Genomic DNA, 26,835 nt, shown 5'->3' with positions numbered 1-26,835 from the left:
GTACCGGCCTCACGATTGGCCCCGATGTATTCCGGATGTTTCCGTTCCCGCTCGGTGATTGGCCCCACGCGGGTGAGGTAATTACCGTATCCACCGCGGGATTGGCCCCGATGTGCTTCGGGTGTTGCCGTGCGGGGGGCTCGGGCGGTTTGACTGGGTATTCACAGAGGCTGCTTAGGGCCGTTGCGCAGCGTAGGGCGGCGACGGGGATAGGCGGCTGCGCGGCGTTGGCGCACGGCACACACAGAGCGCAGCGGCGGCCGCAGCAGCAGCCGCAGGAGCCCGGCACGGAGCGGCGGCGGTAGCAGCAGCGGGGACAAAGGGACTGATCGGCGCGGCCGCGGGGGCTCCCGGCAGGAGGCAGCAGCTGCCGGCGCCGGAACCGGCGGGGGGAGCGGCAGGAGGGTCCGGCCGCGTCGGCGGGTCCCATGTGCCCTGGGCGCCCAGGGGAGCAGCCGCCGCCGCCAGGGCTCTGAAGCCGGCTGAGGAGGAGCCGGGGCCGGGAGCCGCCGCCATGGCCTGTGCCGCCGCCTCCGGCCGCCGCCCGCATTGCAGCCGCCTCAGCGCGAGCCGCCGCCCGCTGCCCCTGCGGGCGCTATGAGGAGCCGCGCCGGAGCCGTCGCCTCATCCCCGCACTGAGGAGCCGGAGCGAGCGAGGGCGCCCGACCGCTTCACTCCCCCACTCCGCCCGCCGAGGATCCCAGCGCCCGCGCCGGGTCCTCTTCCACGCTCGCCTTTGCCATCGCCTCGCGGAGCAACGCGCAGAGCCGGAGATCCTTCCGCCGGAGAAAATAGTGCCATCGCTGCTGCCTCCCTAAGAGGAGGGGGGAGAGAGAGAGAGAGAAGGAGGAAAAACCAGCGAGGGAAGAAGAGGAGCTCGGCTGTAGCTTGCGCCCCATGTGACTGACTCCCAGGGTGGGGGCAGCAAGGCCTAGCAACCCCCACTGTTTCCCAGCCCGCAGCAGGAGCAGCATCGCGGGGGGGGAGCTTGTGTGCTGGGTGGAGGCAGTTGTTGGACCCAGTGGTGCTGCTGGGAAGGATGGTTTTATAAACGAGGCGTGAAGAAGCCCTGAGAAGAGAGATCCAGAGGGGGAGAGGGTTTCCCCTGAGGGGGAGGGGGCTGGAATTTAATGTTGCATTTTTTATCCCTCTCCACCTGAGAGAGAGGCACGCACACCAACCACCAGGAAGAGAAGAAGGCGAAAGGAAGAAAGGAGGAGAGGTGATCGGAGGGAGAGAGAGAGAGACCATGTCAGGGCGGCCCAGAACCACCTCCTTTGCAGAGAGCTGCAAACCAGTGCAGCAGCCTTCAGCATTTGGCAGCATGAAAGTTAGCAGTGAGTATTGATTCCGCACCCACACCCTGTGCAGATTAAACATTGGGTTTTTAAAAGAGAATTTGCATTGTTGTTTGTCAGTAAACGTAATCGTGTGAGGGATTCTGGGCTGGTCAGTGGAAAAAGATCTAGGCTGTGTCTAGCACTGGATGAAATAGCTCCCCCCCCCCCCCCATTAACCTTGAATAGGCACACACCATGGTTTCCCTTTGGGCCTCCTGTTTAACAAGAAATATTTGTTTGGTGCTCCTTTCTGCCTTTTATCTATAATACTATTGTTGTTAATTTGACTAGCTAGTTAAAGGGAATATTTCTGTTGCAATTTGGTTTTAAAGAGCTATGTGCTGCGTTTCTGTCTATGGAGCAACCGAGGGAAGGAAATGAATTACATGCACATGTGATCATCTCACATATTTGTACAGTTGTATGCTTCTAAACATTTTCTGTTGTGTGACCCCGTGGAAAGTGTAATGTTTGCTATAAGTTGGAGGTGAAAATAAGCTGATAGGCCCCATACGGCATACTAGCAAGAGCTGGTGCACAGTACTGGGGCAGCCTGGCTTCCCCAGGGGGCAGTTTAAAGGGCCTGGGGCCCCCAGCAGTGGATGGAGCCCCACGCCCTTTAAATTGCCTCCAGAGCCCCGCTGCTGGAGCCCTGGGGTAGCAGCGGGGGGTCTGGGGCTCCCCTACTTCTACCGCCCTGGCCCCTTAAATAGCTGCTGGAGCCCTGCCGCCGCTACCCCAGGGCTCCGGGGGCTATTTAAAGGACCAGGGCGGCAGAGGCAGCTGGAGCCCCAGCCCTTTAAATAGCCCCTGGAACCCCCGCTACCCCAGGGCTCTGGGGGCTATTTAAAGGGCCTGTGGCTGCCCTGCTTCTACTGCCCCGGTCCTTTAAATAGCCGCTGGATCCCCGCTGCGTCCCCAGAGCTCCAGTGGCTAATTAAAGGACCGGGGCAGTAGAAGCAGGGGAGCCCCGGGCCCTTTAAATAGCCCCCAGAGCCCCGGGGCTGCTGCTGCTGCTACCCCGGTGGGTGGGGGGGGGAAGGAGGAGAAGGAAGGGCGGGACACTTACCTTACAGGATGGGCTGGGGCTGGCTCTGACCCCCTCAGCCCCGCCCTTCCACCCTAGGCCCCGCCCCTTCCAGGGGCCAGAGCTGGCCCCAGTGTAGCAGTAAGTCACTCTACTTACTTTCACCCCTGCTGTAAGTATGCACTCACAACTGGGGTGTGTGCACTTTTTTTGTGCAAGCTTACCAGGAGGCTTAGAAAGGTCTATCCCCATAATATCTTGTGTTTCAGGCTCTGTCAAATGTGCTGTGAAAAAAATTCTTGAATATGATGTACTGTATGTTCTTTTTCACTGGCTTTCAGAATTTGAGAAATATTTTTTAAGGATGAGGCCTGTGGCCCCATTCTAAACAGTAGTATTACATGTATATTTGAAATTGGGTAAGTGGTTTAATATGTCCTCATCCTTGATCTCCCAGTTTATGGCATTGGGATTTTGAGGAGAATTAGAAATATATATTTAATTCTATTAATCTAAAAGATAAAGTGTTGGAGGAAAAAGGCCCTATTGTGTGTTTCAAAGATCAATTACATATTTATAATCTGGAATTTGTTGATTCCTGGTTTAAGTATATTCACATGCAAAGGTAAAATGATCTTGCTTATCGATGTGAATAATTTCCATTCAAAGGCACTTCAGTTCCACTCTTGTAGAAATCTGGATGGCTTTATAAAAGGACTGTGAGTGTCTAATATACATCATATTATTTAAACGGTTCACTTTGAGACTTGCATTTTGACTGGCAAAGATGTGTTTATATCATATTGCTTTACTGTACATGTGAAGCTTTAGTTCACATCAAAGCTTTCAATTGTGAGCTTTCAAACATTTGTCAGAAATTCTTGTATTTTCTAGTCTAAGATGCCTTCCACTGTGGTTGGAGCTTTGAGGAAAATATTGGCTTTATGGTCTGAAGTCTACCCTGTCAGTCTGTGTGATCAGAGTACCTGCAGTATGAATGAACATTTTGAGTAGTTAGCCCATATTAGCAACATGAGACTGTACAGTTGATTAGATATTGCAATAACGCATTTCACTCTCCATTTATATGGAGAATATTGTATGTCTCCATTTTATTCTCATTCTCCTTATATGAGGGAAGCAGGAGGTGTTAATCAATAATCTGCATGTGACTATGTGTAAAATAGACCCAGATCTAGAGCTGTCATGATCAGAAACTAAAATGGTCTTTAAGCTTTTCCTCTTATTTTTGAAGGTTTGGTTTGAGTCTCTCTTCCTATTTGAGGTCAAAGTCTAGGTAGATGCATGCCCATAAATTGGTTTAGGCTAGCAAATACGATTAAATCCCAAATGTATAACACAATGGGGAAGCAAAGGCCTTAACATAAAGCGCCCATAATGGTGATACCCCTCTTCCCCCCATCCCCCATTGTGATCATGTGCTCCATGTCCTGTTGGTGTCTTTAAAAGGATATGTTTCAGAGTAGCAGCCGTGTTAGTCTGTATCCGCAAAAAGAAAAGGAGTACTTGTGGCACCTTAGAGACTAACCAATTTATTTGAGCATAAGCTTTCGTGAGCTATATGCTCACGAAAGCTTATGCTCATATAAATTAGTTAGTCTCTAAGGTGCCACAAGTACTCCTTTTTTTTAAAAAGGATATATAATCAGAGCAGCAGAGGCAAGGACTGTGTGGAGTAGGAGACAGTGTCTGGTCTGGAGGACAGCAAGACTGCCATATGCCGAAAAGGGTAACTTCTAATGGGATTCAGAATTTTTGGTGGCCTCTTCGGGTATGATGAAGCAAGATTCAAATAATCAGAGTTCAGGTCTTGGAAAAGTAGGCTTTACTTTTTTTAATGATGTTTCTAGCCATTTTGGTTGTGGAAAAAAAATTCCTGTATATGACGATCTGTATATTGATGCAGTGCGGTTTCTGAAGTCTGCAGACAGCTCTGGAGCCTCTGACACTGATCAGAACTTCCTAAACTGTAGCAGAGAGAAAACTGACCTATTTTGGGTCTCTTTCACTGCTTCTATTCATAATTCTGTGAGTAGTAATGAAACTGAATGACCAAGTAAATCTTGCTCTGTTGCTGCTGTGGAAAGACAGGAGGAGCAGCCGCAGTCGGGCACTGTAACTACTCTGGAGGAAGAGAGGACTCCAAAAGTGGAGGCTGTGGGAGGGGCAGAATAGCAGAGACTCTACCTACCATCACAGCATCCAGGAGGATCTGGGTGGGAACATAGTGAATGCTCCTTCAGTTCAGCAGCAGGGAGTATATGTGTTTTTCCCCTAAATTTATCAGATGCTCGCTCACTCACTGCAGGCTGATACGAAAGAATGAGACTTGAAGGTAGATCCAGGGACTGGCATAAGATTCCCAGCACCTCTCCTTTCCCAGCTCCAGTAAAGGGAACTTGTCATTTGTGCTTCACATGCTGCCCACCTGTCTGGGATAACAGTTGTAGGGATTGTGGTGTCCCAGGATTCTTTCAACAAAAGTAGAAGTAGATGTTGCCTTGTCAGTGTTAAGAGCGTCTTCCAAGATCCACTAGGTAGTTTTTTTGTTTTGGTTTTGAGAGCACTTATGCTCCCCTGAATTGTATATTTTTAAATTTAGTTAACTTCAAGTGGCTTCCTCTGTGTTTACAGTTCTATAATATTGGGTTTGCAAACTTATTCTGTGCAAAAAACCTTTTTTTTGTGTTCCTTAAAAAGACATACTGGTTGGGCCTGTACTAGTTCCTAGGAATGAATTGAGGGCAATATAAAAAATATTAGATGTATTTTTCATTTTGAAAGGTCTAGCTGTGATCTTAATCATATTTAAAAGGTAAATATGTTAGTTGGATTTGTAAGTTTAAATATAAACATTCAGCTAATAACGTTAGGACTTCTGGGTTGCTGTTTAAATTGATGCTTGCCAGTAAAATCCATTTGCCGAAATTGAGGTATGGAGCTTACCATGGCTTAGTGCTGTACCTAGTTGCTTTATTCTGGGAAATGATGTACAACTGGAAGCAAACATGAGAAATTATCCTGAAAATGAAGTGCAGTCTTGCAACACACAACAAAAAATGCATCTTTTCATAAAAATACAAGTCTTAAATGGGAAAACTCACAACTTGCCGATTTAAACAGTAACCTTTCATAGCTGTGAAACTGCTGTTGATTATGAAAGAAAGTGTTTTAAAGAACATTTAAGACTTGATACACTTAAAAATACTGTCTTCAAACTGTTACTTTGTCTCTGCCCACAGTCCTTAATAACAGGCTAATTCTTCTCAAAGGTTGCAATAAACTATTCACTGCATATGTAAATGTCGTATACATGTAATAGAATTACTTGTAATTTTTCATTAAAATAAATTTAGTGAATGCTGCACAGCTACTCACCTTGGGTTAAATGCCCAAATCTAGCTACCATGTATACTCATTCATAAGCCGAATATTTTTGGTAAAAAAGTGATGCATCAAAGAGTGGGGTTCGGCTTATAAATGGGTCTACACCAATATTTAATGATTTTAAACTCTATGAAATCATTGAATTGAATATCTAATACATTGTCATTTTGTTTATCTGGAACATCTGCAGGCACCGAGCCCCTCAGCTCCCTGTGGCTGGGAATGGCGAATGGCGGCCACAGGGAGCTGAGGGGCTCTGTGCCTGCAGATGCTCCAGGTAAACAAAACGTCCCAACCCGCCAGTGGCATACCCTGACGGGCCGGGAGCCAAAGTTTGCCAACCCCTGAAATATAGTGTCCGCTTATGAAAGGGTCATAGAGTTTTTACAATTTTTACCTATCCATCTTGGGGGGGGGGGGGGGGTTGGCTTATAAATGAACTGGCTAATGAACGAGTATATACTGTATTTTCTTGAGTAATGTGTGTAAGTTGATGGCCTCTTGCATTTTCATAATTTAGACTATGTAGCAATTAATTCTAAAAGAATTTTGCCCCAACAGCAAACTTGCTTTTGTTCAAGTTCATTGTTTCTACTACTTACTTAAACTTAGTGGGTTTTTTCATATGGAAGGATCCAAAAATGCACAACAAGCTCTGTGTGAGTACATATTACTCCAGTGCTGAAATGCAGCCACGTACAAAGTGGAACATAGTAGCAGCTTGACAGTTGCACGGCCTATTAGTTTAGGATAGTAATGGTATCAAAATAAATCTGTAAGAAAGGTTTTTGGGTAGGAGGCAACAACTTGGTTAAAAGCTTAAGATAAATAACGCTCCCCTCCACCCCCAAAATAAAAGGCTATCCTAGCTGAAAAGAAATCATCTTCCCTCGCCAGAGCCTCCTAGCTGCTGAGAATTTTGTGGGTTTTAGCAAACCTATCCCTCATCCAGATTTTTGGCTACTTCTGGGAGGGGGAGTTTCCTTTACACAAAAATTGGAAAAAATTACCTGACTCCATATCAGGGTGAAAAATGCCTTTATATTGTCATGCCCCAAATCCACACTCCTGCAGTTTCAAAAGGGGAATATAACAGCCATGTGCTGTGTCTACATCACCAACCAATATTGTATTTATGTTTTTAAAAAAAATGTTATGAGGGCTAGTTGAGTAGAACAGAAATTTCTTAGTTAATAAAATATTTATCAGTCTTCATGAATGCCAGTGAAATTTGTCACATAACTGCCAAACACAATTCAACCAATCCTTTTTACTTCATCTCCTGCCCCGATACACCTTTTTTCCCTTTCCAGCTTCACTAGTTTGGTTAGAGTAGTTTTTTTTCTAGTGATGTATATCATGGTGTATCTTTTCCTGAGGCCTCTTATTTTTTTTTTCTTTTCTCTGCCTTAGCTTACTTGATGTATGTTCACACTTTTCCCCTGTCTCATTGCATCTTTTCCCCCATCCAAGCAATATACTCTCTTAATACTGTATTTTCCTATCTTCCCATCAATCTTGTCCTCTTTCTCTCCCACCCACCATTAGATCACCTCACACACCAGTGCATGTGAACCCACACATTGAACTAGGAAACTTTACCTGTCTACATTCTGCCTGGTTCTAGTTAGTGATGCTGTTTCCTTGCCTTTAATTAGGAGGTCACAGGACGTGCTACAATATCATTCCGGCACCTGTGGTGGTGGTTATCGGTTCTGCAGAACTTGAGATTTCTTTTTTCAAACTAATATGTATAGTCAATATTGATGAAGAGATGAAGAAAGCCTTTGAAAATGTAAACTGATACAGGACTTAGGGATGTAAAATATAAAATTGTTAACCAGTAAGCATTAGTCTTACCGTTAACCCCTAGCCCCGGGCTTGCCGGAGCGGCCCTGACCCCTCTATCTTTGACTGGTTAACTGGTGTAAATTTGTAAACAATATTTACCTCCCTAACAGGACTATCTTCCTGGAGCTGCCTTGCTCCCCAACTTAATTTATCCGTACAATTTATTCTCACTGCTGATGCAGCACTGGTGCAAGTACTAGGTTAGGCAGTGCATAGACATTTTTACAACACTGTCAACTGACCTTACTCAGAGCAGGTCTAGGTGACTATGGTAAAAATACTAGTTACTAGTCTATGCTAGTTCTCTCACTGTTAGAACTGATGAAGTTGCACTAGTGCCAGAACAGCAGAGAAAAGAAAAAAAAAAAAAAAAGAGACCACAGGAAAAGATACACCATGACATACATCACTAGAAAGAAAACTACTCCAACCAACCGAACTAGTGAAGATCTAGAGAAAATCCTCAGGGTAGACAAAGGCTCTGAGAGTCTGCAAAAAACTTGCAGTAGTAGGTCTAAGAGGTGTGAGGTGCATCCTTTCGTCTCAGTGGGGCATTAACACTAAAGCTTTTAGTCATTTGAACACACTTTAGTTTGCTTATTCAGCATGTTGGATGTAATAGGTCTTTTCCCCCACTGATACTTATCTCATGCTCATCCCCTCACTATAGCCAGTACAGAATTTTTGTGTTCTGTAGAAGTTTGTCCAATTCAATTTAAAGCCTCAAAGCCTCATCACTTTACAGTTTGAGGAAACTATTTTGTGGTCTGACAAGGTAGGTGAGGTAATATCTTTTATTGAACCAACTTCCTTTAGTGGAAGGGACAAGCTTTTGAGTGTCAGAGTTCTTCCTCAGGTCTGGAGAAAATTAACCAGAATATCTAAGCTAAATACCAGGTGGGACAGAGTAAGCATAGGGGTTTCACACACGCTGTTGGGGACCACTTAAAGTGGATAACGAAGGGGTAGCAGGCTGTGTTACAAATTGTAATGAGTCATAAATCCAGTGTCTCTTAAATTCATAGTTTTTAGTGTCCAACAAAGTTAAGAATTTTAAGTTGAAGGTATTACTCAGATTTCCTTTGAGAACGAGGACTGAGAGGTCAGATATGGAGTGATCACTTTCTGAAAAGTTTCAGAGTAACAGCCGTGTTAGTCTGTATTCGCAAAAAGAAAAGGAGTACTTGTGGCACCTTAGAGACTAACCAATTTATTTGAGGATAAGCTTTCGTGAGCTACAGCTCACTTCATCGGATGCATACTGTGGAAACTGCAGAAGACGTTATATACAGAGAGACCATGAAACAATACCTCCTCCCACCCCACTCTCCTGCTGGAAATGGCCCAACTTGATTGTCATACACATTGGAAGGAGAGTGATCACTTTAGATAAGCTATTACCAGCAGGAGAGTGGGGTGGGAGGAGGTATTGTTTCATGGTCTCTGTGTATATAATGGCTTCTACAGTTTCCACAGTATGCATCCGATGAAGTGAGCTGTAGCTCACGAAAGCTTATGCTCAAATAAATTGGTTAGTCTCTAAGGTGCCACAAGTACTCCTTTTCTTTTTTCTGAAAAGTGTTTGCCCACAAGTGGTAGGATGTTCTTGTCTTATCATTTTTCTGTGAGAGTTCATTTGAGAGCATAGTGATTGTCTGCTTTCACCCATATAGATGCTGGGGCATTTGGTGCACTGGTTAAGGTTAGGCATGTTGTGGTAGGTATGTTTAGAACCCATGGATCTTGAGTTGTGTTGTGGAGCGTAGTGATGATTGTGGGAATGGAGTTATGTCTGCAGGTTTTACATCTGTTGCTCCGGCAGGATGTGGTGTCATTTTCAGTTGCTGTCACCTGGTCGGTTGGGAGCTTGCTTCTGTTTATGAGCTTGATGATGTTGGATGGTTGTTCAAAGGCCAGAAGGGGGTTTTTGGAAAACAATTCTTTCAGGAGTATGGTAGGTGACGACAAGGCAGGGTGGATAAATATCAATGATTTAAAAAATAATAATAAAAAATGGGATTTTTTTTTATAAAATGCTTTTTGAGGGAAAAAAACCCTATCTGAAAACAGTTTTAATTAAGATACATTATAGCTCAAAGATATCTCATCATGGAATAGGGATTATAAATTCTAATTCTATAGTATGAGACAATATATTCATGTAGTTTAAGAAAAGTTTTGTAAATGAGTTCCAGTAGTTTATGGATTAGGGACCCAATTTTATGGGGTGGCAGGGGCTTCTGTAGAGATTATTTAGGTTAATCTTTCTTTCTACCCAGTGGGACTCAGTGCTCAGTCTAGAAGATATCATCAAACTGTGGATTTGTGTCTCCAGAGATAATATGCTTGTTAACAGCAAAAATGTTTTTAAATAAATATATAGAGGTGAGAAATAATAGACCTCAACCCTATTGTCCCTCTGCAAATTTGTGTACACAGAGTCAATCCCTTACCTCTCTCTAAAAGTGCAAAGTTTCAAAAAGTTCAATGAATAGAAGATTGTTGGGGGCGGAATAGATCTGGAGAAGAAGTCTGGGGATAAATGTGAGAAGGGAGGGACAGGCAGTAGAAACAAAAGTGAAACTGTTTGAACAGCATATTCCAGAAGTTTTGAGATCTTTCTGAGTGTGGTCTTCATTGATTAGAGATCTACCATACCATTCTCTCACTAGAAGGGAAAACCTATAATGGCAGCAGGCGGTAAAAGTCCATAAAAATCCAATTTAAATCAAATCCACTCTGCAACAAGGGGCGTCAGGTTTTTTTTCTGTATTTAAAGCAGGTTATTCTGGAGTATTTGGGTGGTTCTATGATGCAACCTGCGTTTCAGGTGGAATGTCCTCGTTTAGTGAAGGTGGCTTCAAGTCTGTTTAGGTGTGTATCCCGGACTTGCTCTTTGGAGCAAATTCTGTGGTATCTCAGTCTCTGCCTGCCTGTAGACAACAGATTTCTTGGGGTGGCTTCTGAATTTGTGAAAGTAAGTATGGTGATGTTCAGGGTTTTTTTGTATATAATTGGTTGTAGTTCCATTGTTGAAGCTGATCGTGGTGTTCAGGATGTTGATGCTGGCGTGGGAGTGTTCTATAGAGAGGAGAGAGGGATGGGTGGTGGTGGTTGATGTTTGTGGTGGAATTCTGTGAGGGAGTTTAGGTCATCTGTCCAGAGGATGAACATATCATTGAAGTATCTCAGGTTATACAGTTTGTTTTGTGGCGCATTTGAGGTGGCCCATGAAGAGGTTGGCATATTGGGGAGCCAGACTAGAACCCATGCCTGTTCCCAGTCTGCAGACTGAAGTCAGGAAAAATTTCCTATTATTTTTTTTTTCTAATTTAAAATTTCCTTTTAAAATTTCATTCGAATCTTGTAACTCTACCTCATCACTTGAAGTCAACCACAGTGGGAGACATTGGAAAGAATTAAAGGGCTGGCAGCAGCCTTCAGCTGAAATCCAACAGCAGTTACAGTTGTACCACTTAACGCTTGAATTTAATGAACACCAGTTTAGCATATATTTGAAATATAAGTACAGCATTAAGGGAACTTGTTCAGTGCTTTGTAGGTATTCGGATTTAGACAAAAATAAAAGAGCTATCCAAAACCTTGGGGGGCATCTGGTGTAAGTTACAATAACAAACTATGAGAGCAGTTTACAGCACCTCTCCTCTTTACAGCTAACCAATCTAAATCCTTGTGAAACACAGATCCAATGAAGTGAGCTGTAGCTCACAAAAGCTTATGCTCAGATAAATTTGTTAGTCTCTAAGGTGCCACAAGTACTCCTTTTCTTTTTACAGAACTTCATGTAGACTTATGAACCTCTTCCTTCCACAGAAAACTCTGGTGTGTCCTGAAGGTTAACAGAAGTTGGCTATTTTGGACTGTGGAAAGCTGGTTCCAGATCTGAGGATCCCTCTAGGATAACGGACTATCACCAGCTTCCTTTTTAAATCCGAGGGATCCAGTTTAAGTATCTCTGCTGATAACATCTTTGGCAGTATGGCGTGAAGAAAGAATCAGCCTCCCAAGCCACAAATATCCAATCCCAGCTTTATAGGCCAAAACTAGCGCCTCTAATTACAATCTAGAATTCCACAGGCAGCTAATGCAGACCATGGAGCACAGGTGTCATATAATGCCACCAGGTAGCATAATTAAATAGGTGGACTGCCACATTCTGCACCATTTTAACGTTTTGGATTGATTTAAGGTATAACCCCCATGTAGAGAGCATTGCAGTAATCCAGTCATGAAGTGACAAAGGCATGAGTCATTAATTTTAACAGGTCTAACGATATTAGCATGGGCACTCGGGCTTTGTCTACACTAGCACGTTGGTTGGTCGGGATGTGAAAAAAAGCCTGTTGGGGTAGCTTAATTATGCCAACGCCAGAGCACTCTCCCGTCAGAGCAGCTACACGGGAGACTAACAGCGGCACAGTTGCAGTGGCACAGATTGTGTGATGAAGTAGTCTCAACATCTGTAGTATCACAGTGCGCATCTTAGGCCTAAACTTGGCTGGGGACCTAGCACAGCAGTTCTTAATTCACCCAAGGCCAGTGGCCCAGCGTATTCAATCTGTATCAGTTTCTGAAAGATGTTTTCTTAAGTTTCTGCACTGGTAGCATGGAGTTTGCTTTATTGAAGGAACTTTACTATGGAATTCAGGAGCATTTGGGTGTTTACAGTAGAAAGCTAACTCTGGACCCTAATGTCACAGAAACAAGTGCTTTGTTTCCAAGACAGGTGGTTTGTTTACTCCGTTCTGTGTGTGAGTCTACACATTCTCAGTTTTGTATAGGTTTGAATGTAATTATGAGCAAGTTGTAGCACTTCTGTTTTGCAGGCTTTGGTAACAATAGTAATCCTATTGAATGTGACAAACTTGTGCATTTCTTGCCAGTATTCCTGTAAAGTGTGCCTTGAACTTAAATACATAAATATTATGGGCTAATTCTTCAGTTAAAAATCATCCGGGAGAGGGGACAAGGGGAACAATGTTGCTGTGCTGCTGTTTCAGTTTAACTCATTGGTTCGAGTAACTTCTGTTTCCAAATGCAAAACCAAAGTCAACAGATCTTAGATTTAAGAGTTCAGAGAATTAAGTGGTGTACGTAAATAGATGCTCTGGTTGTCTCCAGTCATCAGGCCAAATTCGGAGAAAGCTTTCTGCCAGAAGCCCTGGACTAATAGAAGTGCTATCTGGGCAAGAACAAATGTTGGATTTTATGCCTCCTATCTGGACTAGGACAACAGAGGAAGCTAGGGTAGGCTGAGTGGTATTAGGCACATCACTATTAAGCTGCTGGTCCAAAATGAGGGGGGGGGAATGGGCTTAGTAAATATCAACTATGCCAGTCATGTCTTGAAAAGGGTATGGGATCAGGGAGAAGTGCGCTGCTGAGCATGCATGAAGCTGAGCTTCTGTTTGGATATGTCAGTTCTTTGATCAGATGTCTGTGGTGACTTAGGAGAAGAGAATTTGAGTGTGGGCTTTGAAGTTATAACCAGAAAGGAAGCAACAGTTTAATTTTCCAGTCAAGATGGAGTAGGCTCTTTTAGAGCTGCAACTGCTACTACTGCAGGACATAGTTTGTTTTGATTTTTAGTGGGAGTGTAATGCTTACAAGTTGTAGGCCTTGGCCCTATAGTTCAAAGGCAGTATCTTAGGCCAGAAAAGCGAGCAATAATTTAATTTTCCAACCAGGCCAAGTGTCATGTGGTAAAATAAACAGCAATCTGATTATTTGCTGCTGCAAAGCATACTTCGATTTGTTTTTTAGGAGGGAGATGACTTCTCGCCAATACTTAACTGCCTTTGCTAGAGCCAGTCCATTTAATTTCCTTAACTTACACACTATTCTAAACACACTTATATGCAATCTATATATATACACACACACACAGACTTAGTGGGTTTAACTAAAACAAAACATTGAAAAATGTCTGAAACATATCAAACCGTTCTGTGTGGTGGGGTTATTTTGTGTGTGTGTGTGTGGTTGAATCCATCAGCCCAAATCACTAGAGAGAGTTTGCCTGTGGACTAAGTAAACATGAATCACCTAGCACAGCTGTTAGTCAAGGAAAAACTTAGCCATAAACACACTTTCTAAAATTTATAGACCAATATAAAGCCATATCAGAAAGAATTTTATTTATTTATTTATTTTTGGTAACTTGCTGAAAGCATAAGAAGCTTTCTGATAAGGGCATCCCTTGGAAAGTGAGCGTAAAGTTTTTAGTATGGTTATATTATGTGTATGTTGCTGATCACCTGAAATTTGTGGATGCAGAAAGTCATTTTGTTCATAAGAAACTTCTATATGTAGATTGTTCTGTAAAGTGTAGCACAAGAGAAGCAACGTTTGTTACCACATAGAACATCACATCTGCCATTGCCAAGTATCATTTCAGTTTTAGAGACTTCAAAATATCAAAAACTGCCTTAATCTTGGATTAAACAGATAAACACTCATGGAGCAAGAGACTTCGGAGGCAATTACAAAGTGTTGTAGGGAAGTGTCTTAAAAAGGCTTATAGAAAGCTAGGTTTATTATTGTACTTGCTGATGGAGTCACTGGGGTGTGTGTAGCTGAGCAAGAGTCTGTGTACATCAAATCAGTGCAGTGTGGGGAAGCTTGTACTCTTTACTGAGGTAGTAGACTTGGAATCTAGGATAGCTGATGGTATCACAGTGGAATTAAAAACTGCTTTGGGAATTGTGGGGATCAAGACAGAAAAACGAAAACATTGTTCACTAAATTGAATTCAACCTTTCTTTAGCTTGTGATTCTGGATCTCAAAAATTATCAAAAGCATGTATTTATTTTGAGATGCATTCAAATATTGCTACTTAAGTGACCAGGAAGCGACAATTGCAATCTGTTTTGAGGCATCTGCCATGTTTGCTGGGTTGCTTGTCAGACCACAGTGATAAAGGCAATGACCAAAAATTATCATTTGGCTGTTGCTCATCTAGAGGATATTGCAAAAACCAAGTAGCGTTGATGTAGCCCAAATAGAAAAATTCCTTAAGGAAATCAAGACAGGGAATTTTGTGGGCCCTATATTTCGTGATGCACACAAATGCCAGTATGACTAAAGCTCACTTTCAAGGCAAGAATCTCCTTCTCTGAGGCTCTGGGAAGGCTCAGAATTGCTATGCTGGAACTTATAGCAATAAAAGACAGTCCTAGCCGTTGCTTTCCAGGATGGCAGACTTGAAAGGCTAAACATTTCTGCGATCCTGGAGAGACAGCAGTAGAATCTTCAGGTCTATATGGGTGAAGTAGCCCTTAAGCTTCTGGATACCAGATATTCATGAGGCTACAGCAAAACATATTTGGTGTGGTTTCAGTGTTATGACTTTATGCAATAGTCTACTGCAGAGGTGGGCAAACTACGGCCCACGGGCCACATCCGGCCCTTGAGTTCCCACTCTGGGCAGCAGGGCTGCAAGCTCCTGCAGGGCAGCACGGATGCGAGAGCTGCCGGCCTGCCCCGGTGCTCTAGACTGTGCGGTGGCATGGCGGGCTCCTGCTGGGCAGCGTGGCTGCCAGTCCTGGTGCTCTGAGCAGAAAGGTAAGGGGGTGGGGGGAGGGGGTTGGATAAGGGGCAGGGGATTCCAGGGGGCAGTCGGGACAGGGAGCAGGGGGGCGGTTGGATGGGTGTGGGAGTCCCGGGCAGGGGGGTGTCTGTCAAGGGGCAGGGGTGTGGATAGGGATCGTCGGGGAAGTCCGGAGACAGGGAACGGGGGTTGGATAAGGGATGGGGGTCCCGGGGGGGGGGCGGTTAGGGATGGGGGGGGCCTCAGGGGGAGGCAGTCGGGGACAAGGAGCAGGGGGGGTTGGATGGGTCGGAGGTTCTGAGGGGAACAGTCGGGGTAGAAAGTGGGAGGGGGTGGATAAGGGGTGGAGGCCAGGCTGTTTGGGGAGGCACAGCCTTCCCTACCCAGCCCTCCATACAGTTTCGGAACCCCAATGTGGCCCTCAGGCCAAAAAGTTTGCCCACCCCTGGTTTACTGACTAAAGACATTTTATTTATTTATTTATTTATTTATTTTATTTTTAAAATGTGCTGGATTGCCTTACATAGGTAATTGTGGGGGGGAGAAAAAGAATGTCCTGTCTCAGTGGTTGCCTCTCAGATTACATGTAAATATCTTCAAATCCTCCCCAGATAAATTTAACAAAGCATGTAACCACCAGGCCAACTGCTTTCCAGGGTGTATGGCTCTTGGTGGCAATACTGTTCTCATTTTCATGTAATACTGTAGTGGTAGAATGTCGATTTTTTTTTTTTTTTTCCTCCTCCCCAGAGTGAACTTAATTAAAACAAGCACTTACAAAAACCCACTTCTTTCACAAAAGCACTATGAAAAGAGATGGACCTTGTAACATGTCCAGAATGTTAACTGATTTTGGCAAGCCAAGTTGCTGGGAGTGAATTCCATTTAAGGACCCCTCATGGAAAATGCCCTGCTGGCAGCCCCTTCATGTTTACGTTAAGAGAGCTTGCTAACTGGCTGATCACAGTTGCAGCAGTATAGCATAGGAGAAAAAAATGGGGTCTCAGGTAGTTGGCGACAGCTATAAAGTCCTTATACCCCTGTCTTACGTAGACAACATTTGGGCAATTTGTTGTTAAATCTGGGTCAATAGTTATCAAATCTTGGGTACAAAAGCTTTGAAGAAAGTTCTTTTGGAGTCGGATGAGTAAGAACTAGATTTTCTGCTTCTAGAAAATTTGTGCATGATTAAAAATAGTGTAACTTTCAAACTCCCACGTGGTCAGTTTTCAAGTAAGAATGAATAGTTACTATGAGTTTGGAGGGGAAATGGGTAAAATTAAAACTGAAGTCCTTGTTTGTTGTGGTGGTATAAGCCGTGTTGGTCTCAGGATATTAGAGAGACAAGGTGGGAGAGGTAATATATTTTGTTGACCCAACTTCTGTTGGTGAGAGAGACAAGCTTTTGAGCTTACTCAGAGCTCTTCTTCAGATCTGGGAAAGGTACTCAGTGTCACGGCTAAATACAAGGTGGAACATGAGTTAACTTGTTGCAAGAGACCATTCAAGGTGGAGTGGGTTGTTACTACCTCTGCAGTTGTAGGAAAAAGGAGGATTAGTGGGTTATAGGTTGTTGTAATGAGCCATCTTGGTCCTCAGCCGTGGTGACTACATCAGTGAGGCCAACTGACTACTCTCTGATACCACCTTTTATGAAGAATTCAAAGAAGACTCCATACTACAATTCACCCAAGAATTCACCCTACCACAAACAACTCCAAGAGAAACTCTACAACCTCATCCCCCATGAATCCACTCCAGGGATCTTCCATATGCTTTCCAAGATGTGCAAACACTGGTCCCGATGCAATGGGATGTTCACTCCACACTAGCGCTGGAGGGGTTAATATAGGCAAGAGAGGCCAGTTAGCCATATGCTGCACCTGAAGGGGAGCCAGGATGCAGTGAGACATAACTGGGGATGAAGCTCACCTGGACAGAAACAGGTGGAAATTCTATAAAGCCAGGGAGCTGGAAACGGAGAAATAGGGCCTGAAGTGAGGAAGTCACTCCCTGAGACAAGGGGGAAGAATGGGAGCCTGTAACAGGTAGCGTAGGACGCAGTCCAGGGAAGGAGCAGTAAGGGCTGGGAAGAGTAAAGACCTGAGCTGCTTGGTCGAGGGTCCCTGGATTAGAATCCACTGTTGAGGGTGGGCTCTGGTTTCCCTAAAAGCCACTGTGGGAGTGCCATGTGAAGGGCTGACTATTTAGGGCCTGCTGGGGACAGTTTGGTACAGTTAGGGGACACTTGGATACCCTGAAATGGGGGAGAGGGGAATAAACTTCAGTGTGACTTGGCTGGAGGGCTAAACCATAAAGAGGAAAGTGCTGCACCTTTGGGAACATGAGAGGGGCCACAGAGTGAGAAAGTGGGATGGGCTGAGCAACTGCAGGAAGGGGCATCAGACAAACTGGCGAGGTAATCCACTGATGGGTCCTTAGGAGGTGCCAGGGTGGTAAGAACATGCCCTGTCACACCCAGGCAGACCCATCATATTTGGCCTCTGTACTTTTACTGACAGAATATTGGGACCATCGTCTAAGCACTCACCACACAAAGGACTAGTTTTCTTCAGGACACAACCAACTCCTCCAGAAATGTCACACCATTAACAGCCTCATTCAGAACACGATCCTTGCCGCCATGGATGTCACTTCCCTATACACTAACAAACCTTAAAATAACATCACTGCCTGCCTAAAATATCTGTAAGACAATGGAGAACCCTTAGAAATCCACCCTAAACACAACATAAAACCAGAGGTGAAAGTAAGCTGGTGCGCCGTACCGGGTTGGATCGGCTTCCCCAGGTGCAATTTAAAGGGCCTGCAGCTCCCAGCAGCAGCTGGAGCCGCCGGCCCTTTAAATTGCTGCCAGAGCCCCGCTGCCGGAGCCCTGGGGTAGCAGCGGCGGGGCTGGGGCAGCGATTTAAAGGGCCCGGGGCGGTAGCGGCAGCCGAGCCCTGGGCCCTTTAAATCTTCCCCAGAGCCCCACTGCTGCTTCCCCAGGGTTCTGGCAGTCTCCGGGGACGATTTAAAGGGCCCAGGGTGGTAGTGGCGGCCGGAGCCCTGGGGCAGTGGCAGTGGGGCTCTGGGGATGATTTAAAGGGCCCAGGGCTCCGGCCGCCGCTACCGCCCAGGGCCCTTTAAACCTCTGCCAGAGCCTCCGGCTGCCGCTGTTACTCCGGGGAGGGGGAAGGAGGCACTTGCCGGTACAGGGTGGGCCGGGGCTGGCTCTGATCTCCCCCAGCCCCGCCCCTTCCGCCCAAGGCCCAGCCCCTTGGGGGGGCCAGAGCCGGCCCCAGCCCAGCCCCGTGCCGGTAAGTCCCTAGACTTACTTTCACCCCTGCATAAAACTCATCTATTTCATCCTCATGTAACAAGTTTACATTCAACAAGACTTTGTTCAAACCATGGGAACAGCCATGGTACTAGGATGGCCCCAATATTCCAGCCTCTTCATAGGCCACCTCAAGGAAGAATTTCTGGACAAATGCACCATGAAGCCAATTGTGTATACTTGAGATACATCAATGGTATTTTTATCCTCTGCACAGATGACCTCATGCTCCCTCATAGTTTTCCACCACAACTTCAACCACTCCCACCCATCCTCTTTCTAGAACATTCCCACACCAGCATCAACTTTCTGGACACCACAATCAGCTTCAACAACGGAACCCTACAGACGACTATGTACAAGAAACCCATGGATCAGCACATTTACCTTCACAGACCCAGCAACCACCCCAGATATACCAATCCATTGTCTACAGCCAGGCACTCAGATAACACAGAATATGCTCCAAAGAGAAAGTCTGGGATACAGACCTTACTCCTGGGGGAATTCTGCACCCCCCCCCCCCCCCCAAAAGAAGAATTTTGCCAACAATATTTTAAAATTCTACATATTTCATTCATGCCAGTTTATTTATTTCAAAATACCTGTCAACAAGTATGACTGTAACAGTACAAACAACAAAAAAAAGATTCAGGAAATGTTTTTTGACAAATAGATCCCTTACTAGGCATATTAATTCAGAACTTTGAGTAGTAATTCATTTAAACTACAATACAGAAACATATTTTTTACATCTCTCAGAAGCAGTGAAACGGCTTGGGGAAGTCAGGGACAACAAAGAAGTTGAGGGAGAGGGAAGTAATTGCTGGGAATTAGCCTGGGGGTGAACCAAGAGGGTTGTTGGGTGTGGGTGGGAGAAGTATGGAACAGGTTTTGGGGTGGTGTGTTTTTTTTTTTTTAGGGGGGAGGATTGTTAGCGAGTTGGGGATCCTCCCCCATGGAGATCCTGGCTCACCCCTAGCCTCTGTCAATCAGTCAGGCATATCTGCCACTATCCCCATGTGTTCCTGCACCCACAGTCAGGCCCCCACACTTAGCCACCCCTCCTCCCCTATACGTCCCTGTTCCCCCCTGCCCCCTATCCCAATGTGTCCCTGCATCCACACTCAGCCACCCCCTGCCCCCAAGTGGCCTGCATCCCCTCCCCATCCCCATGTGTCCCTCTACCCCCACTACCATTCAGCCCCTGCTCCAGTCTGTCCCCTCACTAGGCCTTGTGAACCCTACTCTCTGTGACCCCCAAGCAACACCCCCCCCCCCCCCCCCCCGTATCCCATGTCTCCTCACCTGGCCTTGTGAGCAACGCAACCTCTGATCTCTCCCTGTCGGCTTCTGACTGCTATGGCTGGTGAGCAGTGATCCTGCTGCCTCTGTTCTGGCATCATAGCCGCTCCGTAACTGCAGAGCCTCCAGCAGAATGTATTTTGTGCAGCGAGAAAAAAATCTGCGGGACACATGAATTCTGCATGTGCACAGTAGCACAGAATTCCCCCAAGAGTAACACCTGAACACACTTAAAACCACTTTCACCAAATAAGAACACAAACAGAGAAGTAGATTGTATTATAGAACAGGCTGCCCAATAACCCGAGAGAACCTGCTTTGATATGGGGGGGAGCAGGAACACCCTCCAACCGCACAACCCTACTCGTCAGTTACACCCACACAGTTACAATTCATACTCAGTGGGGGCCACATCCTGAACAAAATGTTTCCTGAACCCCTTCTTTTGGTCTTCAACAACCCCCCCAAGCTCATCATTAGAAGCAAGCTCCCCATACATTAGGACATACCAACACAAAGCACCAGACCCTACCAGAGCAACAGCAGTAGAGGTATGTCTGCAAGTTTTACATCTGTGATGATTAATACCCCCCACAAGTCACCTTTCAAGATCAATAGTTCCTGCACATGCCTATGACAACATATAATATGCCTCATCCAGTGCACGAAATGCCCCAGTAACAACTTTGTGGGTCAAGGAAAATACTTACTATGCTATGGAATAAACATGCACAGAAAAATAAGACACAAATACCATATCACCTGTGGGCGAACACTTTTCACAAAGTGATTGCGCCATATTTGATCTCTCATTCCTTGTCCTCAAAAGAAATCTGCATAACCAAAAGACAAGCCTGGAAGCTTAAGTTCATAGCTTTGTTAAACACTAAAAATCATGGACTTCATAAAGCTGGATTAATGGCTCATTACAACAATTTACAACCCTACCCTCCTTTGCTCTGTGACTGCAGGGATGTTAACTACCGACATCATCTTGAATGGTCTCTTACATGTTAACTCCTTATGCTAAACAATCTGTTCAACCTTGTCTTTAGCTATGCCATTCTGAGTACCTTTCCCAGATCTGAAGAACTCTGTGCAAGCTAGAAAGCTTCTCTCTTTCACAGACAGAGGTTGGTCCAATAAAAAGTATTACCTCACACAACTGAAGTCATAAGCAGTTTAAAAAAAGGTTTAGTTTGTATGTGGGCTTAAAAAAAATTTGTAAATTGAATAATTGCCTGCAAGCACTTTGGAGTGAAATAATAATTGTATATCTGTTGGAAGCCAGAGTTTAAATCCTGTTGATTTTTCCAAGATTTATTTGAATGACTTCATAGTGCAATGGATGCTGTTCTAATTTTTTAAAAATAAAATGCAAACATTAATTGAATGCTATGTTTACCAATTCAAGCGCCAAGAGTCAGGAAAGGAAAAAGCTAAAGGGTTCTCATTACAATATTTATTTCCCCATTTTAGCCATATGATATGAGGTATAATGACCAAACTTGTAAGTTAGGTTCTTGTAAGGTTTTTTTTTTTTTGTACATCATATGTGTATCGTTGTAGAATTATTTCAGTCAAAGCTGTAGCTCTTTTCTTTCCTGACTTTTGGGTGTGGTAATTTGTATCCTTCATTGTGCATTAATATAGGCTTTTCCATTAAATATTCATTTTCAAGCAAGCCCATGGAATCCTTCCCTGGAGGAGCTTAGAAGCTAGATTTGCAATTTGCAGAATTAAAACACTGATGTATAACACCACTTTCCTCCCTGATTTTGGCCATGAAAATGATTGTGATGGAGCATAGTGTATTTTTTTGTGGTGGTGGAGTTTTGTCTTAAAGTTTGTGTGGGTCTGTGCTTCCCAGTTTGGTCACACACCTAAGGATAACTGTCTGTCTAGCAGCAGCCACATTGGCATAAAAATGCTTTACACATGGAACCAGCTGCAAAGAGACTCTGAGGGGGTCGTGATTGATACTCAGTTTTCTTCTGCAGTCCTTCCAAATGCTGTTGCTGACCCTGTTGAGAACAAAAGAAAAGTAGGTGGAGACAGAGCAAAAGGACAGGATGAAGAGAAAGGGGAGACTGAGGACAAAGGAGATGGAAGAGACAAAGATGGGGGGGAGGAAATGACAAAAGGACAGAAATAATGACAGTGGCCTTAATACTAGCATCCCAGAATCTTTTTCTGAGAAATAGATCAAATTTTAAGTGAGCATCCGAAATGTGTATTTTAATAGTACACTAGACTATCACATAGAAATCCCCCCCCCCCCACTTAAAGTCTTTGAGGCGGGAGGGGAAATGACTTTCAAAAACACCTGCTTGTGCTCTAAGTGTTCAGACACCATTTACTCTCAGTCTAATGTCCTGAGGCTGGGAATTAATGTGGGTGTATGTCACAGAGTTAATGTTACTTAATTCTGCTGCAAGATTAAATGCTTTTAGGCTGGAATGGGGTTTACTGCACATATCTCTAGAAATGATCCCTTTTTGCCCTTGCAAATTTCCCAGTCTGAAGAACCCTCCCCCACCTTGGGGGAGTGGGTGAGGGATGGAATATGGGAAAACATCCCATTGCTTTACATTTCATTTAATAAAAATTGTTACTTCACTACTCACTTTGTAAGTGTATTTGTTCTCATGCATAACAAGGCATATGTATTGTCCAAGATAGAAATCTTACAGTTCTTCAAGTAGTGTCCCTATAGGTGCTCCACTTCAGGTGTGCATGCGCCTCTTTGAACCCTTGATCAGAGATTTTCAGTCAGCAGTGTCTGTTTCGTCCACGCATGCACTCTATAGCAGTGGTACTCAAAGTGGTGGTCCATGGAATGGTGCTGGTCCGCGAGCCATCGGCTGCCGGGCTGCGTGCACATTGGAAAAAAAAATTGCCAGTCGCCCACATCAGATAGCTTGAGAAGCACTGCTCTATAGTATCTCGTGCCATACTCCTAGTGCATATAGGGCTGCACGGGCAAACTGCCCTCAGTTCCTTCTCTGGCGCCTCGGCCTGAGACAGAGTTCTAGCGTGTCTGCCTTGTACATGTCTGTGTGTTTAGTTAGTGTTAATTGTTGTGAGTGTAGAATGAGCTATGTAGTTGTGAGAGATTTTCAGTTTTTACTCTCCCTTTCCCCCCCCCCCCCTTTTTCTGGAGCTTATTTGGTCTGGTTAGGCATGCCTGGCTTGCCAGGTTTCAAATGCAGCCTCTCTTGTCGGGAGGCTATCCCAATCAGCGACAGCCACTCTAAGTGCATTAATTGTTTGGGAGAGTCCTGTGTCTCCCCAAAGTGAAACTTTTGCTTGGCTCTAAAATCCTATGCGTGGAAGACTCAGGAGGCCAAACTGAAGCTGCTACTGATGGAGTGCTCCTTTCAACCTGCTTCCGAGTCATCTCACGAGACCTGCCCCCTCCCTCCAGGCAGATCCAGTGCCCCTTTGACTAAGGCCTTGCCTAAGAAGGATTCAGGGAAGGCTCCAAAGTAGAGGAGTGCAGTTTCCCACCACAAGGAGCTGGCTTCTAAGAAGTCCTGATATCCTGCTAAGTCTGTGGTGTCAGAGGCCTCGACCTCTCAACTCGGTACCATGGAGGCGAAAGACTGTTCATCTGGTACCGGTGGAGAAGGAAATCCTAGAGTGCTTTTGAGAAATATGGCGCTGGCCCAGTATTGTCCACCTCCAGATCGACACTGTCTGTTTTAGACTTAATGGTGCCTTCCCACTCAACTCCATCGGTTCTGCAAAATCAAAGCACACACTTTCAGCCCTGGCACCTACATGCTCCAAACCAGTGGTACTACCCAAGTCGATCGCTGCGTCAGTACCAACTCACTTGGTACTGGAGGAATTCTGTTACTCCAGGGACTTGTCAGCATTAGATGAGCTGGAGTCCCCATTACTAGTGGGTACTAAATACCTCTCGGTAATGAGACCCAGGTCTCTGGATTACCAGTGCTTATCAGTACTGCCAGATTCTCTGCTTTTTTTTCTACTGGAGGACATTGAGGGGGATAAAGCGGACGTTGTCAGTCTCCTCCGTATCAGTGCAGGGTTCCCCTCTGCTTCATTACAGGAACCCAAACTTGGGCAAGGCCCCTTGCCCACATCAGGGAGGGTGGGATCAGTGCTGGGTACCACCTCCTCTCCCCTCTATGGGTCTCCCCACTGGTCCATAGTGGGATCCTTGGGTGGCGTATGAGCAGCAATTTGCCAGGTCTCCGGATCCATTTTACCAGAGAAGGGTCACACAGTCTCCTCCACCAAAACCTCAACATGAGGAGACCCTTTGAGGATCTGGAGGCTAAGGCAAACAAAGAGGCTATCCCTCAAACCTCTGTTTCATCTAAGAGGCAGTCATTCCTCCACCACTGGCGATTGACTATGGTTGACTATTTTAATCATTTTCTTATACTTCCTGAGGAGGTTAAAGATACACATCACAAGCTCCTGGATGTTTTGCAATCAATGACACTCACCTGGCTTGTCCTACCCATTAATGAAATGCTCCTGGATCCATAAAAGACTGTGGCAAACTCCTGCCATCATCCCGCTAACTTGTAAATGGGCATATAAGAAATATTCTGTGGTGGTGAATGCTGTAAATGAGTGGAGTAAACATCATTATTGCAGGTGTACTCCTTATGACAAGGACCAGATAAGGCTAGACCTGTTTGGACAGAAGGTCTAGTCATCTACAGCACTCCAATTTTGGATCGCATACTTTCAGGCAATCATGGCCAAGTATGTCTGCCTGAATTACAAGTTTGCATCATTTATTGAAAATCTTCCACTGGAGCATAGAGAACACTCCAGGCCATCGTTAAAAGGAGGGTCAATTATTAGCCAGAACCTCTCTCCAAGTGTCCTTGGATGCTGTGGACATTGCCATTAGATCCATCTCCACAGCAGTTGTGGTGTGAAGGGTGTCATGTCTCTAGTTGTCAAGATTCCTGAGGTTGGTTTAGAGCACAGTTGAGGACGTCCTGTTTTGATCATCAGAAGCTCTTCTCAGGAACTAAGAATGAGTTCATGCACATGCAGAAGGACTCCATGGTCATGCTGAGGTCTCTGGGTATATATACAGCTCTACAAACGAGGAGATGAAGCAGGTCTCAAACTGTCCAGAAATTGTGCTGGGGTCATGGTTTTCACAGAACCACCGAATCTGCCAGAAAAAGACAGAGATTCCAGAGGAAAAGAGCTCTCCACCCTCTTTCAGCTAGTGCTCAGTCATCATCGGAACAGTAATTTTCACAGGTTGGTCAAGAGCTTGACTCCTCCTCCCTTGCCTCTAGTTTGTAAGCTGCAACCTTTGCCCATCTCCCTTCTTTTGGAGATAGTCTTTCCCATTTCCAACAGGCCTGGGGATATATTGCAACAGACAAGTAAGCTATGGATATAACATCAGGCTATACTATCCACTTCACATCCCCCTCCTTGTCCCTTCAGGGACCCCTTTCACAATACTATACTGAATCAAGAAGTACACTCCCTCCTTTGTTTAGGAGCAATGGAATAGGTCCTATTCCTCCCCCGCCCCTGAGGGACACGGTTTTATGCAAAGTATTTTCTCATGCTAAAGAAGGATAGATGGTGGAGAGTGATCTTGGATCTAAGACAACTGAACAAATTTGTAAATTCCCAGAAGTTCCAGATGGTGACTCCGGCAGCTATAGTCCCTTCTCTAGAGGCAGGAGACTGGCTTTTGGGTCTCAGTCTACAGGATGAGTATTTCCCAATAGTGATACAATCTGCACACAGGAGGCACTGCGCTTCATTGTGGGCCAAGATCATTTTCAATACCGAGTACTTCCTTCACCCTCTCTTCGGCCCCAAGGGTGTCCTTCAAGGTTTTAGTGCTAGTGGCTGCTTACCTTCGTCAAAAAGCAATTTTAGTGTTCCCATATCTTGATGACTGGCTACTCAAGGGCTGATCTTATGAAGCAGTTCTAATTTCCATCCAGTCAGCTTGCTCTCTTCCAGGAGTTGGATCTCCAGCTAAACATGAAGTCCGAGTTAGCCCCTGTACGTAGAATGCAATTCATAGGGGCATATTTGGATTTGTTGACAGTCAGGGCCTTCCTTCCCACAGACCGATTCATAACTTTGTTGAATTGGTTGGGACAGTGGAAGCCCCCATAGTACAGCAAGGAACCGTTTGCAGCTCCTGGGTCATATGGCAGCTTGTACCTTCGTGACATGCAAGATTATGCCTCCACTGCTTTCAGGGCTAGTTCAGGAGGACCTATTCCTCAACCAGAGATAGCTTGGATAAACACGTTATAGTTTCCTTCAAGGTGAAGAACTCCCTGAACTGGAGGAAAGATCAATTTAGTGTCTGCGTGGGCATCCCTTTCTTCCGCCCAGCTCCAACAATAACTATGACAACAGATGCATCACTGTTTGGGTGAAGAGCACACGTCAACACACTCACAACTCAGGCAGATGGTCCATCTCAGGAAACTGGTCTCCATATCAACTTGTTGGAGCTCAGGGCAGTCAGGAATGCCTGCCTTCAGTTTCTGCTCCTCATCAAGGGCAAATTAATCAGAATCATGATGGACAATGTGGCTTGCATGTTATATATCAAGAAGTAGGGAGGAGCAAGATTCCCCGATGCTGTACGCCAGTGCCATGAGGTTATAGAACTGGTATATATCTCAGCTGATTACTTTTGTGCAGATTAGAATGTCACGACCAATATGCTCAGCAGGTGCTTCTCCCAGGACTACAAATGGGAGTTGGATGCTCAAATCCTTCATAAGATATTTTTCCTAGAGCACATAAATCTCAGTGGGAGACTTTTTTTTTTCTTCAGACTTTAGAGGTACAGTGCGTGTTGGGCTTTTATCTGGATAGGACTGAGCAATTTCAGAAATCCTCTAGATTTCATCACTATCGCGTATAGATCAACGGTGCCTGCAGTCTCTTAGCAGAGACTGTCGAGATAGATCTGAGTGTATTGCTGCTTGCTGTGATGCAGCTGAT

The 26,835-nt window shown here is 45.0% G+C and overlaps 1 protein-coding gene across 4 annotated transcripts in view; it reads left to right on the top strand.

Annotated features, from left to right (window-relative positions):
• The first annotated feature begins 532 nt into the window (after nucleotides 1-532).
• The window catches only part of GSK3B (glycogen synthase kinase 3 beta), a 264,258-nt gene continuing 237,955 nt past the window's right edge, over nucleotides 533-26,835 (top strand). For 2 of the 4 annotated variants that reach the window (XM_074974595.1, XM_074974579.1), the window contains exon 1: nucleotides 533-1,337. In XM_074974595.1, coding sequence (XP_074830696.1) covers nucleotides 1,250-1,337 — 88 coding nt within the window. In that variant the 5' untranslated portion in view covers nucleotides 533-1,249. The remainder of the gene's footprint in view (nucleotides 1,338-26,835) is intronic. The other 2 variants (XM_074974570.1, XM_074974587.1) reach the window with 2 other exon arrangements.

The sequence above is a fragment of the Natator depressus genome, chromosome 1, assembly GCF_965152275.1.
Source record: "Natator depressus isolate rNatDep1 chromosome 1, rNatDep2.hap1, whole genome shotgun sequence".
Classification (NCBI taxonomy): domain Eukaryota; kingdom Metazoa; phylum Chordata; order Testudines; family Cheloniidae; genus Natator; species Natator depressus.
The sequence above is the reverse complement of the archived record's forward strand: the minus strand, read 5'-3'. Positions and strand labels throughout refer to the sequence as shown.